Below are 18,523 nucleotides of genomic sequence, written 5' to 3' on the forward strand. Positions count from 1 at the left end.
TGGGAGTTCCTTTCACTTCTGTCATGTGTCTTAAGATGAAGTTTATGTCATAACTGAGGTTATGGAAATATATTAAACTCTTGTCAGGAAGTCTTTCCAAAAATTCTGTTGCACAGTTTTGACCCCAAATACTTTCACTAACTGAACCATCTTCACTGTCATAACAGATGTTAAAAGCTTTATGAAAGCCATCCGTACTACACTCAAAGTCAGCAAAGAAAACGTGCTCAGGTATGAACTTACATTTAGCTTTATTTACTTCTTTTGACTCTGCTTTCTTCTTCAGTTGTACACAATACTTTGGAGCATATGTCAAATCTTTAAATGGTGCAAGGTTCTGTTTATATAAGTCAGTCGTATATGTGAAAAGTTCTCCATAAGAAATAGGTTCAAAATATTTGCACTCCCACAATGTTTTCATAACATCCCATAGCGGTGTAGTTCTATCCATGCGAACTACATATTTATCTTCTCTCTTTGTATATATTTTCATCTGTTTTTCAATGTTCATTCCACCACACTCCTTCAAGATTTCTATATAGTTTCGAATGAAATATGTTGTCATTGGAAGTCTTTCATTTAGCATGTAGTGGTCTTCAACAAGAAGTAAGTCAATAGTTCTAACAGTTTCGCATTCTTTTGGTATATATCTCTTTATTTCATTATGTCTTGAGTCATTGAAATAACCAATGGTAACATTGAATGCTATACCAGTTGCGTCAGAAATTTCTTGTACTTTACTTTGAGGAAAGTCTCTAACACGAATGACTTCTCTCATGTGGTCAATAGTTTCTTCATTTACTCCAGCCTGAATGCAAGCATAAACGAAACAATTGTCCTCTGTCATAAGTGTTGCAGTTCTTTTGTTCAGTTCATGAAGATTTGGTAGCGTTCAAGATTTATAGGTAATGTGCAAAGATACTTCCAGAACTGCCCGCTTCCTTCTTATAAAACTTCTTTTCACCATTATCTTTCCAAAAGCTTTCTATAAGTGCTGGTTTCCTGTTTGCTTAAGAGCTTCCAAATGGCTTTCTGGTCATTTGTCAGTGTGCTTTCTCTATATATGGTCTCTTTTTGGTTTGCCTTTCTTACATCTGACATCGTTAAGCCTTCATATTCTGTTAAATCATACATCTTTATTTCGGTAAGATTCTTTATGTTTTCAAAAGAAGTCATAGTGCATTTCAACAATCCTGCAGCATTTGCTTCTATCTCTGATATAAAGTTCTCCTTCAAGAGCTGATGTTAATGTTCCAATATTATTGAGGTTTAACGTAGAACATTCATACTTTCCACCAAGTTTATAACATACCATCCATCTCTGTTGGGAGTTTATTTTAATTTTCTCTAAGAGTCTCATGAAAACCTTACCGAAATGTTTGTGTAAGTAGTCTCTGTTTGGTTCATCTAAAGCTTCGATGTTAAAGTCAATGAGTCTATTGCCTGACTTCACATTCCTCTTCCTATTTTCTTCATCTTTCTTTAACCATCTCTCACCTTCTTTTGGTTTGTCGTCAATGGAACGAATGACATTATTAGCTTTGCGAACTTGTTCTATAGCACTTTTAAACATCTCTCTTCTCTGTTGTTTCAGTGTGTCATCTCTCTTTCGTGTTTCACCAACGTTTGCATTTGTTATGTCAAACATTTCTCTTCTTACTTATGTGTACAGCTCTTCTTGTTTCACCAACGTTTGCATTTGTTATGTCAAACATCTCTTGACGAACGTCATGTGAAAGAGCTTACGAGTATGACCAACGTTTGCATTTGTTATGTCAAACATTTCTCTTCTTACTTCATGAGGTAAACGTCTATGATATAAGTCAATAGCAACGTCATTAAAGGAAATGCTCTTGCATGGACTTCGTCCTCGCCGCGTTGCGGCTTTATGAACTCATGAATTCTATCATAAGTTATTTCACCATTATAGTCATTGAGGATGTCAGCGAGTGCCTTTTGTTTGTTGTGTAATGCTTTGCAACATCTATATTAGCTTCTGTAAGAAGTTGTTTATTTCCGAGTGTTCTAACTTAGACAACTTCCGATACATCTTTAGTAGGAAATAAAAAAAATATTTTTGAAAAAATTAGATTAGATTTTTTAAGTTATTTTTCAAAAAAATTTAATATTTTTATTTTAATGAAACACATGCAAGATTGCAAGTTCTTTTCATACAATGCTCTCGCTACTGTCATCAAGAATGAGTTCAATAATGCTTCAAACGTCAATGTTATCTTTAACAAAGAAGTTTGTGAAAGAATCTAAGTTTGGTCAGTATGTCAGACCATTAGCTATTGTCATTGACCGCAAACGTTATACTTCACAAGAGTTAGCAGTAGTTTTGAAACAAAAGAGTTTCTTCGTGAATGTCAAAGATACTCATTATACTATTATAAAGAACTCCAACATTGACTTCTTCAGTATTGCTATGAATCTTTCCGAACAGAAAGAATATAAGAAGGGTGAAAACAAATGTGAAATATTATTCTTCATCTCTGAAAACAATAACGAACAAAGATGTTTATACAAAAGTTCTTACCAAAGGTTGAAGAAGCTTCTATTGACATTGACGAAGGAAGTGAAATGGTTGAAGAAATTGACCCTGACGTCATTTAAGCAAAAATATATTTTTGGTTAGTCTTCATATCGATATTTTACAAACAATTCCCCAATGTATAAACTTTTCATACGCTTTTTCATAAGCTTTATATACCTTCAGAAATTTTGCATAATCTTTAGAAGCATTTAGATATTGTTTAAATGCTTTGTATGTCTTCAGAATTTTGCATAATCTTTTACATGTTGTTCGTTCTCTTCTTCTGTCATGAGTTCCGAATATTCTAAATTCATGTTCTTTCATATGAGATAAAATTTTATAAAAAAAATAAAATTAGCTTAGATTTTTTTATTCTTCCTCTTTGAAGTTATCGAAATATTCTGTTATTTTTTCCTTCAGTAATGTTAAGTCTTCTTTGAATGTAAGTATTGTGCAACCTTTGATGTCATAGTGTGTTTGAGGAAGAGTATTTTGACAATTTCCTTTATTTGCTCATTCGTGTCATTGAAATCGGTAAGTTTTCACGATAGAACCAGTTTCTGTCAGATTTGTAAATCTTAGCAAGGTCATAAAAGCTTTTGTTGTTTCTTCTGACTAAATGCAACATAACCATATCTCTATCTTCTTCTTTCTCCAACTCTTCAGTATATATCATATACTTATAACTCTTTTCCTTTCCTTTTGGTACTGAACGTGGTATTCTTTTCTGTATGCTTTTGTCTTTGGATTCAATGACTTCATCTTTTGCTGAAGTTCTTTTCCATCTCTCCACGTTCTTGTCTATGAATTTCGTCAAGAAGTCTGTAAACATGCCATGCATAACGAGGAGAAGCCCACATTGCAACTGCATTTACTAAAAAGTCTATGAACATAATAACCTCTTAAATTTATTGGCAAATTTTTACGATTTTCATGTGTTTTATGCATGACGAAAAAAGTCGTCTAGAGAAATTTCACTCAAAAGTTCTTGTGTGCTTTGGTTTTTGAACCAGTCGTCTGCGTGTTTAGTGTCTGGAGCAAAACATGCTGTCAAAATACTTTGCATTTGGTACATATCGTCTTTGACCGAACGAATGAGACGGAGTTGTTTGTTAAACTGAACCCACTCGTATTCTTCATTTATGGCTTCATGAACGATAGCAGTTGTTGTGTTCTCTGTTGTTGACATATCTGTCCTTACATACAAAATAAAAAAATAAATAAAAATAAAACTAACTTTATTTTTCTGTGTTAAAGAAATGTTAAAAATTCAGGGTTACATATGTGAAAAGAAGTCACGAACAAATGAAGGTCATAAGATTCAGCACATAATTCTGAATTGAATGGTGTGTCATACATGTCAAGCCGTCAAGAATTGAAGGAGATACGAGGCTATAAAGATTTTGGATATTTTCTGACACACACCCTGAGGAAAAGTGACAAAACACGACGATAGAAAAAAGTGACAAAATGGGAGAAAGTTGTTCCCGCGACCAAAATGCAATCATGTCGAAAAAGTGACATTTGTAAAGTTAGACGATAGGATTTCCTGAAAAAGTGCAAGACTTGTTCTGAAAAAATCAACAGACTTTGTTCTGAAAAAATACAAGACTTGTTCTGAAAAAATACAAGACTTGTTCTGAAAAAAAGAGATAATACATTTGGAAGTATCTCCCGGATGAAACTGTGCAGTTTGCCACGAGCTATAATGGAATGGTTAGTCAATAGACATATCCCAAGAAAACTGTCAAAAGATCTGGTTGAAGACCTCTAACAAATTCAAGATGAGTTGCTGGTTCACCATTTATAAATTTCTGTTGTAAATGTCATTGTATCTGTTTCGAAATTTCTGTTGATAGTTCTTCATCTTACAATAAGTTTTGTCTGCTTTCTTATCTAAGAACTTGCAGGGTGTCATATGCTTCAAGAGTTCTGGCATGACTTTCAATGTTCCTGCACTCTTATCTAAACTGTTAGAGTATCTTTTTACGCTTGTACTTGGATTTTCTAATGGTGGCAACTTGAAACCAAAGTTCAAAGTTCAATATTAAATGTCGTCTGCTCTAACAGTAGTGAAGGCTTTATGGTGTATGGTTCTTGTCAGCTTTACTGTCTAATGTAGCTTGAAGTTCAATTTTCATCGGATGATGTTGTTGTTTAGATTTTCACAAACTTTGTTCGTTGACTTCGAGTTCGAACTTTGTCGACTTTATACTTTTAATAGCCTATCTTCAAACGTTATTTGTTGCGCTAAACTCTTAAATAATCTGGTTCATCTAATACAGTCGTTAACATTGAAAGTAGAGGCATAAACTTATACCGGTATATAGAGTACCAATAGCTTCTTGGTGCTTTTTAGCTATCATCATAACTGTACAGTACAGCATTATGTCATAACCTTTTAGCACGAATGTATTTATAATCTACTTTATATAACAATTTTTAGTGCTTCGCTTCACATCACTTCGCTGTTAAATATCCATGGAGTTGTCCGTCATGATAATCTGTTCGTTGACTGAAGTTATATAATGAACATGGTTCTTGTCCGCTTTAACTATTTAATGTAGCTTGAAGTTCATTTTATATCGAGATGTTGTGTTTGTTTATGAGATTTCAAAAACTTTGTTCATTGCGGTCAAGTTCATTTTTGTCCGCTTTACTATTTAATGTAGCTGAAGTTCATTTATATCGGAGATATTTGTTTATGTTCTTTATCTGCTTTTTCGGCTAATTTCTTCTATCTACATTTTATTAAGTTCATGCCTACCACCACCCCCGAAGAGTATTTTTCTTCAGCTCTTGAAGAACGTCACTTCGCATCTTTGGTTGTCAATAATGAGACTTTGAAGTTAAAACCTTTCCTGTCTTAATGGATGTTTGTAAAACTTCTTCTTCACCGTGTTGGGGCGTCATGTCGTCATCATATCTTGTGAAAATCAGAGATGTTGTCCAATACATTAAGCATATCTGTCTCAAAAGTTCTGCTATTTGAAACTGGAACGAAAGATATACAGAACTTTCATCATCTCCTAAAAGTCAAGTCTGCTTTCTTAGTATTTCTTGAATGTATGCAATGAGAACAGAGTACTTTGGAAAAATATCTTCGACAATATTCATTAGCTGTCTGGTTTTTGGTGGTTCTTTCTGGAGTTCTGTTGTTTCAGTTCCCTTCTGTGGTTCTGTTGGAGTTTTTGCCATCTCTTGACTTCAATGCTCTTGGCTCTAAAGACCTAAATGTTAGAGCACAGTTTACAAAGGACTTATAAAATGCTTTAAATAGTCCTGGTAAGTTATTGTTAGCATTAAAAGTAAGTTCTTATGCTTCCATCATGTACGCCATACACTATGTAAAAAATCTATACTTTTCTTGTAGTCACAATAGACTGACTGTGATTTCTTTAAAGATTTTCAATACCTTGTAAGCACAATTTCATGCATGTCTGATACTGAGCCAAGAATATCATTTGCTTCCTTTAGTGTATTTGTGCTTGTCGTAAAGTATCCAATCCCGTACGTGCATTTGTTTGCTATACGTCTTACAGTATCTATTTGACTCCCTTGTTTTTCTTGCATCCAACCAGATTAAAGTTTTAATAGTATCCGAACCATTTGAAATGAAGTTCAAAGCATTTTTAAACGTCATTTAAAACTTCTTCACCAAGTACCGCCCATATCTTTCGCATTTGGTATTGAAGAAACTCCATATGAAGCAGCTGTTAAACCAGTATTTTATAAGGTCCCATATGCCATGATTTAGCAGTTTTTCCATCTTTCCATCCTTTCCATCCAAACCGTTTCGCCTTGAGTCCTTGTATTCCTTGTATCCTTGTATTCCTTGTATTCCTTGTGGTCCTTGAGGTCCGTGTCACGCTTCTCTCCTTCAGTTCATCTTACATGTTCGTTTAAATATTCAATGTCATAAGGTGTATCATCATTACTGCTACCACAACGCCGAGAATTTGTTTCTCATTCATGACTAAATTCTTTAAGCATTTAGTTGTCGTCAAATCGAAAAGCTCTTTAACAATTCAATGAGAACATTTATACTTTCACTAAATGAGGCATCTACTGTAGAATTTATATATTGCACCGTCCATCATTTATGATGGAACCTTGCTTGTTGTAATGAATGGTCATAAGTGTTAAAACGTATCGAAATCAATGACTTTTTAGTTTTTCCATCGTCAATGTTAAATCATTGCCTTCAATGTTAAAGTTGAGTTTCGTTTACTAATTCATATGACTCTTCTTGCTTCAATTGTTTCATACGCCATATGCACAGCAATATAGTCATATTTTAATGAGAATAAAATGTTGTCTATTTGCAAAAGTACAGACCCAAACGAATACGGGACAGTAAAGCTACCACAAACTTAGGTCTTCAGAATGAAGCGCATTGCTTCAGATTGTTTGACTTCAATACTATTGCAACTTTGGTCAACAGATGAAACAGATTTCATGGAGTTTGAAATATAGATACAAAGACAGTGTTGTAACATTCCTAACAGAGCGAGTACACAGAATAGATAACTAATTGTAGGGATCATAAGATACTCTCATAAATGAAAGAAACTATTGACAACATAGATGTCGAACTCTCTTCTGAGGGAACATTGAAGTTCAGTAGCAAGAAAGAGTTCAAGATACCAAAGATGAGTCATAAGTACAACTTCTTCTGGGAGCATACCTAATGACATTTCTTTTGAAAAGTGTTGACAAAACGATTGAGATGAAATCTGTTCCATTACGTAGTTTGGTAATTGTTTGTACGCTTGAGTCAAAAAATACTGATAATGTCACAGTATTTCAGGATTAATAGTAAAGGTTCAGTAGATATAAATCCTTCTGTTATGCAGTCAATTCAATGTTCATTCCAAACGTTCCTTCAGTATAAGCATGACTCATTTAGGTAAATGGGTTCGCATAGTCCTCATAATTTGAAAGACATGCAATTCAGACTTGTTTGACTTTCAAGGAGCAGCCTGTAGAAACTGAAGGCACCAGTGCGAATGACTGTTGAAGTTGACTTTTTAGAAAATATTAAATGCAACAGCTTACAAGAGAAACTCGAGCTAAAAATATAAAGTATGAATGTTATGTATTAGGTATGAACTTTGGTTGTTGCTGTTTGATGAAACAATGAGTTAGTTTGCCAGTCAAGAGAACAGAAAAAGCGTCAAAGGCGCCGAGCGCAAAGCGCATATTGTGTTAGTGAAAACTGCACCAAGTCAATAAGATTAGGTTTGCATTATGAAGATGAGTTCGATACTGTTGAAGAAAGTTTTGGACAGATATTTACAAATTGCTAACTTGAATTTTTTTGACTGACGGCGCGAAGCGCCAAGATGGGCTCAAAGAGCCCTCCTGACTGCTTTAATTTACTAAAACATATTTCAAGCAAAGCTTATAGTAAGTAGATAGTTTTGTATACTCGTTCGAATATTTATACTTAAACTCAACTCCTGTAGTTCCTGGTGTTTCAAGTATGCGGATGTTACCTATTTTCATGAATATGTGGAGTTTGACCACAGCATTCGATTTCAGGGTCGAGATAGTCAATGAACACTTGTTTCTCCTGTTATTCGTGAGATAAAATTTTCAAGGTCCTCCTTTGTTAGAATTATTTGGTTCTTGCTTATAAGATTTGTCAAAAGCTTCTTATCGTCTTTGAGTAAAATTGTTTGGTATAACTGAAGAAGGTAATGGTCTACGTTATCTGAAGGATTTGTTTGAACATTTGTGTAAGGTTGTCGTTGGCTTCTCTTGAAAGAATTTGGTCCAGTGGTGGATACTCTAACTTAACATCTGATGTAGCGTAGCGTTTGAAGCTGAGTTAAATTCACGGCGCATGCGCCAAATGGCTCTTTGAGCCTCCCGACTTAAGTTCTGGTTCTTTTTCTTTCAAACACTCTGAACTATAGTTCTTTATGACAATATTGTTTGTCGTTCGTGAGTCAACATTTGATGTTGGTTCAATTGGAACATTAACTGGCACCAGCTAGTTGGATTTGCTTCTCATTCTATATAGAATAAAAACCTTTTTATATGTATGAAATGAACAATATACTCGACAAGGGTTTGAATGTAAAGCTAACGAATGAAAATATTGTTGAATTCACTGAGACAGGAGCTGTGTATAAAGATGTAGAACTACTGAACAAAAGAGCTAAGGGAAGAAGCAGAAATATGAACAAAGGGTGGAAGCCTATAAAAATTTATGTCAATGATGGCTCAGGAGGTTCAAACATAAAGTATGCAGAAAGTTATAGAGTTTATGCTCTCAAAGGTGAAGCCTTCATTTAAGAACAGCTATTCTAACACATATCCTCAAAGCTAACGGATGGGGAAGTGGATGATATGAATGACAGCAAAATATTAACAGAAATGGCGACAGAGATGCATGGAATTTGTTTACCATCAGTCAATTGAAGGTTAAACTTTAAAAACAATGTTGGTCGTTCCATGGAATGTTTTTTGACTTAATGGTATTAGTCATGATATGAATCTCAAGGTATGAACGAGAGAGATGAGAGACTTATATGCTTCCCAAATTTCTTCAAAAGGTAATGTTATACCTGACTGTTTCCAAATGAGTAAATGTCATATGCGTGAGAAACCTTGAAAGATAACGAAGTCAGTTATGAGACGTTTTATGTTTAAAGCAAGGAAACGCCATGTTTGCATAAGTATTGCTACAGTTTAAGTGGTAATGTCTGACTGTTTATGATGTTAGCTAATGGTGAGTCTGCTTTTGACACTAAACCTTTTCCGGCGAAGTCGTCACAAACGAGCAGAGTGTTTGAAGGATACTTTTTGAAGGGGTATTTTGAAAGTTTTGATAGAATGTAGTTTGTCAGTCGTTTCATATCGTAAACTCCTGAGTATTGACGTAAGTGGTGTTTGTCAATAATTCTTTCCATCTCTTCTGAAGTCTTTTGCATTCCTGACTGTATGAACTCTACATGCATAATATTTTCTCTTCGTCGAATGTAACGTTGAAGAAATTCAATGAGTTCGCTATCTGGAACTTTAACGACAGAGGCTTGAACTTTTGACATAAATGTTTCGCTGTTGAATCCATAGAGTCTGAAGTTGCTGATATATATGATTTGGTCATAGTAAGAGTCGTTTCCTAAACGCTCTGTTATGAGTATATGGACGAATGAGGTTGAATGTCTTACCTGAACCCATCTTTCCACAATAGAAATACACACCATTTGAACAGAACTCTATAGTCCTTACTGAAAGGAAGAATGAGAGAACTGTTGAGCTTTTCACTGCTTTCATTCATGTCTTCATCTACGTCATGTATTAAATGCTTCATTTTATCTTCATTAAAATGCAAGTCAGAAATATTCAGAACATAGCACCGAGTCTAACTGACAAGAGTATAAAGAATATACTATGAAACGTTTAGATGAAACCTACCAAAATTCAAGAAAGTCAGTATACTTATGAATATCCAAGACACTGGTAGAGTATGTAGGAGGTGAGAAGCTATTGAAATAAGACAAGTTAGAAGTATTCCAGCAGGAAGAACAATATTATTGAAGAACTTTAATGTTTTGAGGTATAATGATGAAACAAAGAAGCAAGATAGTTTTCCTGTTGCTGTGTATGTGAACCTAGACACAGGAGATGACATGAAAGTTTTTAACACAAAGCTTCAAACGGTAGTGAGAGAACAACTGACTGCGGAAGGACATCCATTACCTTCAGAAGTTACCATAGTATATAATTTTGAACAAATGCAATAGATTTTAAAGTCGTCTCTGCAAAGAAGTCAGGTTTTACATTTAATGAAGCAGATGTATATTCTAATGAAAACTTCAAAGCTATTGCATGGTTAGATAATGACGATTGCTTTAAGAAAATATTTAAATTCAGTGACTCAAAGATGTCAATAGATGACCTTCGTGGAATGTTACATCGACGTTTACAGTAGAAGTGTTCAGCAGGATTGCTTACAAGATTGTCAATTGGTGGTATTTGGTCTCGTGAGAACATTGTTATAAATCCAGTATAAGTGATATTTGCGCTGACATATTTATGTCTTTCAAACTACATGTATTCGCCGTCCGAAGCCATTATAGTATAACAAACTTTGTAAAGTAGTTTAAACATAAGACTTGTCAACTTCTTCAATGAAGAGATGTTGTGCTACTAAAGATGGAAAAGGATGGCTCATTATTGAGATGATTTAATAGGCATATTAAATGAGCTTGTTCTTGGAAGGTCATTCATGATGAAATAACTGTTTTGTGAAGATGTTAGCAATTGTTCAGACATTTTTGAAGCGTATAGGATGAGATAAGTAAGAAGTTTATGGAATGAGATGTTTAATGTTTCATTGACTTTCTCCAGTAACGAGACTTTTATGAAAGAATAATATTGAAAGAGATGATTTTAAATATGGTGTAAATGGTAGCTTGGACAGCTTTAGGCGCAATGGGAACAAAAGCATTAGCAATTTGGACGCCAAAAGCACTTGGGGCTTATGAGCAGTAAATAAAATGAGTGGAGGAAGGGGTTTCGAAGACATTAGATGCAAATAAAGGGACAGATTGGAGGCCTGGTTCAAAGAAAGGTTAAGATTAAATAAAATAGGGCTCATAAATAAAGCATCCAAATTTGGTTGGACTGAGTCAGAAAATGCTTTAGGAAAGGAATGAGTTTGCAAAACACGCAAAAGACTTAATGACCAGATGAAAGGTGAAACAATGCATTTAATAGATTGATGGAACTAAAGAAAATGTTTCTTCTCCACCAGTGTTTCTTCCGTATGGTGCCCTAATGGAATGTATCGGAAATCCTTAACGAAAGACCATTTGACCATTACTGGTGGAAGTAACTGGTATATTACGGACGAAGAAGAAAGACAGTCAAGTTGGAGACCAGACGTGAAGAAAGCACTAAAAAGAAAACCAAGGAAGAGAGTTTTAGTAAAGCATGAATTCAACAGGTTAGAAAAGAGGTTAGATATTCGGGTTTGAGATCTAACCTTCTACCTAAATTTTATTTTTGTGGCTATGTTTTCATACGTGTGAGGGTGGTGATATCATTTAATTTTTTAAGTTTTACTGAAAATTTTTTTATTTGGGATTGTAAATGAAGAAAAAAGCAACTCATTCGAAATTCACAGTAAACAACATACATTTAAACATTTAATTCTTCCTTCCTGAGCATAACAATGTTCTTTCAAATCATCCGAGACCAGTTGACTTTTCATTGACTTGTGTATAAAGATCGAAATAGTTATATCATTAAACCATACGAGACGAGGTAAGTTATGTAAATTGTACGTTAAGAAGTTTAGAGAAAGTTTTATGGCTTCAAGTATGACTACAATAGGGTTACACGATGATGAAGATATTGGAAGGAAAAATTTTGAGAAGCATTAGTGAAGTCGTTAGTGAGAACGATAGTGGAGAACGTTTATTTTTTACATTAGTGAGTTCGTTAGTGAAGTGAAGTTGGTTGGCGGCTTTGTAAATATTTAAGGTTAAGTTAGTGTTGTCGTTTGTGTTGTAAAAATACACGTTAACGGTTTTGTTAAAGTGGCAAATTCACAAGTATTGGTAAAGTTGGAACGCAGTGCCACCATACCCAAGACTTGTAACTAACTAATGGTCAACTTTTCCTTCATTCCAGTAATTAACACGAGCAATAGAGCAAAGCAATGCCAAGCCGAGTAACAATATACCAAAAATTCTTAGTTGCAAGCAGGAAAAAAAGTCTATGAATTAGCAAATTCTGATAATGTTCCTCAATGCAAAGAAAATTTTTGCAAAGAATTGAATATTCCCAATGCAACTATACAATGTTCCATAAATATAGTAAATAAACTTTAAAGGAACCACAAAAAGGGGATAGAATCAATCTTACATTAATTTCTCAACAATTTTTTTTTTCAATCATAAACAAAAATCGAACAAGGATTCATGCGAAATGATTTTAGTTAAGAAGTTAACAATGAAATTGAATTGCATACTTTAAGAAAGGGTGATGATTACCTGAAAATTCAAAAGACTTTCAATTTATTCATTTATTGTAATTCCTCCATAACTCATTTTTTACATGCAAACACAAGCTTTTTTGCGGAATAATTCAAATTGATGGAGACGTTTTTATTTTGTATTAAAAAAGGAAACTTTTTACTCAATTATTGGTACACCTCTGCACCAAATAATAGACTTATCCCTATTGCATTTGCATGGGTCTGTTAGTGAAAATATCGATAACAATTAAGGATATGCTCACTAAATTGAAATCTTTAATTCCACCAACAGATTCAAGAATATTTATTCCGATCAAGTCCGGCAATTTAGCTGCTTGTAGAAGAATCAGGCTTTTCTCCTTGCGTCATAAATTTTGCTTAACGTCATTTTGCCACAAAAAGGGAATACATGCAATGTCTTTCCGAATTGTTGAAGTGCTTACGCAGACCATCCTCAAAAACGAAAATTGACTTTGATTAAAAAGTTAAAACTCGTTTACAAGAGGAATATCCAAACCGCGAAATAATCAGATCTCTTTTAAGTACTTAGATAGTATAGGGTGGTCCAAAGGTGCGTTAGCACAGCGCTCTATATGAGACTATTAAAGGAGATATATGCTGATTATAAATATATAATAAAATATGAAATATATGTATACTGATGAGTATGTTGTAATTTTGGCGCCCCACATGCCGGGATATAAAATGAATTTTGAAGACAAGAGGCGGTTTTTCCGCGGGAAATTTTTGGCGGGATTTTTTCTTCCAGTTTTTTTAATGAATCATAAAGAAAAATCCTCGCCTTGCAAAAAAATGCAAAGACTGTAAAAAAATCTACGAGACATTGGTAAAAGCTTCGGTATGGATGCTCCTACTATTCACCAGCTGTAACGTATCATGTTAGGATGTTCACTTTCATGACAAAAGGCCGCGCATCATAAAATTGACAAAAATCGCCGGATCAAAGAACATCAAGCATTTTCAAAGCGCTAGATGAAGACCAAGAGCATCACTCAGAAAGGATAGAGGAGATTGACAAAGATAGCCATGTCAACAGTCAGTTTATTATCTGCACAATTATTTGACTACAAACTAGCGTATACACACGTTGGGTTCCGCACCACCTTAATTAGTTCAAAAAAAATCTAGAGTCAATCTTCGAAAGAGCTCCTCTCTATATTGCGTGCGTATGCAATGTCCAAGAAGTTTCGCTTTTTAGTAACAGGGGACGAGTCTTGGTTCAATATGCACAGAAGCCAAAATCTGTGATCCCGAAGGATGAAAATCCGCAACTTCCAAGAAGAAAAAATTGACACCAATGATTATGTTTGTCGTTTTTGGGACGTGAATGGCATCATCGCAATTGATATTCTTCAAAACCTAATAGCGATGGAATGCCTCAGTCATCTAGATATGACGCAAGTGTTTTTTACTCATATTATCAATTCTTGATGGAGTTTGAGAAATCCTCAACATACAAAAACAAAGAGTTGTGCATTCATTTTGATAAATTGTTCAAGAGTTCACAATCATAATAATAATTACTTTGTTGGAAAACAATGTCCAAAGTGTTCCAAACCTCGCTGTTTATTTACACCTGATATGTGCATATGCCGCTGCTGACTGTTTTTTATTCGGTTCACAGGCTATGAAAGAGAGCTGAAGACAGCGAATTCTGGCGAGTCCAGATGTGATGCTTCGAAGAAATGTTTTGTAAGGAGAGCAAGTTTGAGCAATTTTCTCGCAGTGATTTGATTTTTAAGAGCGTGTCTGTTCAAGGCCTGGATGATCGCTGCACGTAATGCGTGATTTGGAATCCATGGGTGATAGTTATTATATGATCAATAAAACTTTATTGATATTGTCGTGTAACTTGTTTATTCTATTCGCAGTATTCAGTGTTTGTGCTAAACACACCTTTGGACACCTATATAACCATTTTAGGATTCCGCTGACTACAACCGCTGGCATACTAACCAACATCTCTTATTGAATCCTTAATGCCGCAATTAAAGATAAATGGGATACATATGTACCCGCCGAACTAATTATCCGGTCTCATTGAACATCGAATTCAATCTTGTTAAAAATGTTTTAACAGAGTTAGTATCTGTAATTGGGTACCAGGGTCTACGCCCTTAAGTACTCAATTACCTAGAATTTACAAAAAACCGTTTGACACGTAAAATATTTTTCCAGACATTTACAAAAATAAAAAAAATTTAAAAAAAATAAACTTAAAAATAAAACTTTAAAATTTTTGACACTTCACAAAATAAAAAAATAATTTTTTAAAATAAACTTACAAATTAAACGTTAAATTTTTTTTATTTATTCTTTTTTATCATAGATTTTAACACGCCAGAGTAAAAAAATAAACTTAAAAAATAAATTATTCTCAAAAATTTTTTAAATTTCTGTTAGAAACGTAATTTTCATAAATGATAAAATTAATTTTTAGAGGGCTCTTTGAGCCGCATCTCGCCGTCTACGCGGCTTAGGGTAGGATCGTACCGATATCTAACCTCATTTCTAACCTTGTGAATTTTCTTATTTTAAAGTTGCAATAGTTGAATTCATTAACTGAGCCTTCAAGGAAAGAAAACATCCTTTCTGTCTTCGGGTAATACAACGGGGCATTTATGATCGTGGTGTAGAATACATATCAATCCAAAATCTCTATTATTTCCTTGATAATTATAATATTTTAATATTGTTTTAATGGTGAATGCTCTAGTATGACCGAAAAATTCATTTTCAACCCCTTTAGCGATTTGACTATAAGATCACTTGTTTTTTCTGTCCCATACATTATATGTTATTATCTGGTGATAACAGCTGTTCGTTCTTCTTCCGGGTTTATAATTAAATACCATTCATGAAGTCTTTCATTATATCTGAGAAATTTTAAAACCTAATCTCAATCCTTTGTCTCTTTTTCTGCTACTTCAATTAAACGGAGTATAATAACAAATGTTGCATTATGTGAATCATCTATTTGTTCAATAAATTCATAATGAAGTCTATATCTGCGACTGAATTTCCTTCTTCACCTCATTTATCAAGATACACATTTAATCTAAAGGTTTTTGTTAAATTTCTTTTCGAAAATTTCATTAAAATCATTCATGCATTCATATAATGTTGTATCATCTTTGGAATATTTATATATGTGAATAGTTTGCGTTAAATTCTTGTTGTATCGTTATAAACAACAACTTCAGCTCAAATTCACCTTTCCTAAATTCCTCGCGTTATATACATATTTGATAAACCAATATATTTTTCATTTATATTAAAAGACCCAGTCAATTGGTAATTTAAATGTAATTCTATTTCCATTTATTTTAACATTTTCGTTCAAGAAGCTGGAGAAGCAACTGTTAAAGGTACTTTGTCTATAACATTTATTACAAACAAACATATAATCATTTATTCTTTCTTCTCAATGGAAAAGGGTCTTCGACCTCATGAAGGCTCAATGAAGGCATCTTCAAGCCTTTTCTTTTCAGCTTTTTCTTTAGCCTCACGTTCTCTTTTTTGCTTTCACTTCTCGTGGTTTCTTCTCTCTCCTGCAGTATGCGGCTAACTGCTTTTTCACTTAATTTCCTTTTTTGGTTTTACTGTTTTACTGGTTTTTCTTCGGCTTTTAAGGTGTCTTTAGTTCTGTTAATATCTGCTTAACGAATTTCTTTTTTGATGGGCTTCAATATCTAATCCCTGACTCATTTGATTACCGATAAAAAATTCAAAATTTAAAATTTTTATTTTGAATTAAATATGAGCCTATCAAAATCTGAGAGACAATCGACTTAATTATTAAATGATGCAAGAGGAATTCAGCATCCATTATATTATGTATCAACAAGTAAAGATGAAAAAATATTTATGGTAGAAAAAGACGAGTTCCATTAACGAATTCGGAAATTGATAAAATAGATATAAAAACCTAAACTTGAAACAAAAGCGGAAGACAGCGAGGTTGTCAGGACAAAGCCCACGATAAAAGGAAACGGAATTAAAACCAGAACCTAAACCAAGGAGGACTCGAGAGTCGCATCTTGGCGCAGAAGCGTCCGAAATCAAAACCGATGTACTTTCGATAACGAATCAAGAAATTAATAGCTTAATTTGTAAAATTTCATTTGAAAAGCAAAACGGAATCAAAAAATCCAGACCCACACAAGTAAAAGACAGGAAACCAAATTAATATGAAGAGTTTTTGTTAAAAACGTAAAACAATGAAATTATTGAACAAAAAAAAACAAATTCCTCAACTAAGAAGAAGAGTTAGGATATTAAACTAAATAAATATTTTTATCTACACATAAAACATGCAAAACGAACAGCTTACGAATTTACACCAGCTGAACATATCCATCAAATTCGTTCATATTTTCGATGTAATTCGATAATGCAAGTTATATTGGTGATACTAATAGAAGAATATATGATGCTAAAATTCCTCACAACCAGGAAGCGCAAGGATCATAATGGGGTCACATTCAATTTATCTCCGCCAGGTGAAAATATGCTAGACCTTTATAAACACATTCCTTAACAACTACCTAATAAAAAGTAAAATATATTCGTGGATCAAATGCTATTACTGGCTCATCAAATTTCAAATACTATTCTCCAGGTTTCTTTGGCGTTTTTGATGAATCAATTTACACCATTGAAGCATATCAGTTATTAGCAAATGAAGAGTTATTTTATAGTCAGGATAACGCAAGAGAAAGAAGCATATATCATTTCTAATTCACAGACTACGAACAATAAAGAAAGTTTGATGGTTTTCTCAAAAACGAGACCATAAAGATGTATGGAAACGTTCTGGAACAGTTCGAAGCAGGTCAAATTATCTCAGGACCTTTAAGGCTGCAGGAGCTTGAAATTAATTTTGGACATTAAATAAAGTTCCATGTGTAAATTCCTTTATTCTAGAAGTTATTAGATTTATTTCCTGCTTTTGCTAGGCAACATTCAAGTTAAAGGTTAAATTTAGTAGCGATGCATTCCAGGTAAAGCACGCCGGTAAGAAGATATTTTAGCTCATAATCCTTCTTTAATCAGTCAGGTAAAAGATTAATTATGCACCCACCACTAATATTTGTTCCAATGGAAATGAACCATTCAATATGAATAACAGCATTTCAAAAATCAAATGGGTGAAATTACTGTTTCAACGTTGAACAAGTTAACGAAGAAATCACGCTGAATTCATGGATTGCTTCACTCTCCTGAAAGCATTTTTCAACTCGATCCAAATATTTACACTGATTAGTTGACACATTATACAATCACAAGCTTTATGTTTTGCCAATTTAAGTAATGGACTGGATTCCCTAATGGACGGTTCGTTCAGCAAAGGTTCACCATCAAGCAACGTTCACAGCAGCTTATACACAATTAACGTTAAAGAAGCATTTGGGCTTTAATTTAAGGAAGAATGATAATTATATATCGTGAATTTCGAAATCCTCAATTTTGAAACCCTTCAATTATCAATGGGTGCTTATGGAAGTATGGCCAGCTGAATCAGAGAGGTTCTTAACGGTCTGTGGTTCTATGAATGGTTGCTAATGCAATGCAATACAAATAACCGGATATGTGATTTAATGAAGATGTGATGAGGTCGTTAATTGATGATGAAGCGTTAAACATTTGATATCGAATCATACGATAACACTCTTTCCTCTGTGGATTCCCTACGGAAACTGATTTCAGCATTTCAACAGGGTCAAACATTACGGCACCGAATTACATATAAATTAGTGTGTTAAAGCTGAATGATACAAAATATAAGCGAAAAATACACTGTCAAACCTTTATTTAGGATTTCTTAGAATGCTTTGTTTCGCGCTATTCAAGTTAGACCAGCTGGCAATTCCTGCTGTTAGAAATTGAATGATTATAATTTAGCTGCTGAATGGAGGCGAGAGTAAAAAATAAATCTAGTTAATTTTTAATTTTTCTGGATTTTTTTT

The 18,523-nt window shown here is 33.8% G+C and overlaps 1 protein-coding gene and 1 pseudogene across 2 annotated transcripts, besides 8 other annotated features; one reads left to right on the forward strand and one right to left on the reverse strand.

Moving 5' to 3' along the window:
* Positions 1–847, reverse strand: TVAGG3_0238880 (organellar and viral DNA polymerase type B; the record flags this gene model as incomplete). The annotated part of the gene is made up of 1 exon (XM_051227609.1): positions 1–847. A coding segment is annotated over one exon (847 nt), but the record flags the coding sequence as incomplete, so codon positions are not given.
* Positions 1–12,161: part of a mobile genetic element that runs on past the window's edge.
* Positions 11,467–12,161: a terminal%2Cinverted (terminal inverted repeat of Maverick-1C transposon ID:TVAGG3_0238850).
* Positions 12,162–13,089: a mobile genetic element.
* Positions 13,090–13,117: a terminal%2Cinverted (terminal inverted repeat of Mariner transposon ID:TVAGG3_0238900).
* Positions 13,090–14,461: a mobile genetic element.
* On the forward strand, positions 13,185–14,370 carry TVAGG3_0238910 (annotated as a pseudogene). Its single transcript has one exon. A coding segment is annotated over exon 1 (1,186 nt).
* Positions 14,434–14,461: a terminal%2Cinverted (terminal inverted repeat of Mariner transposon ID:TVAGG3_0238900).
* A 7-nt stretch (positions 14,462–14,468) lies between these two features.
* Positions 14,469–14,634: a mobile genetic element.
* A 455-nt stretch (positions 14,635–15,089) lies between these two features.
* Positions 15,090–18,505: a mobile genetic element.
* Positions 18,506–18,523: the final 18 nt, after the last annotated feature.

Source organism: Trichomonas vaginalis, chromosome IV (assembly GCF_026262505.1).
Source record: "Trichomonas vaginalis G3 chromosome IV, whole genome shotgun sequence".
NCBI lineage: Eukaryota > Parabasalia > Trichomonadida > Trichomonadidae > Trichomonas > Trichomonas vaginalis.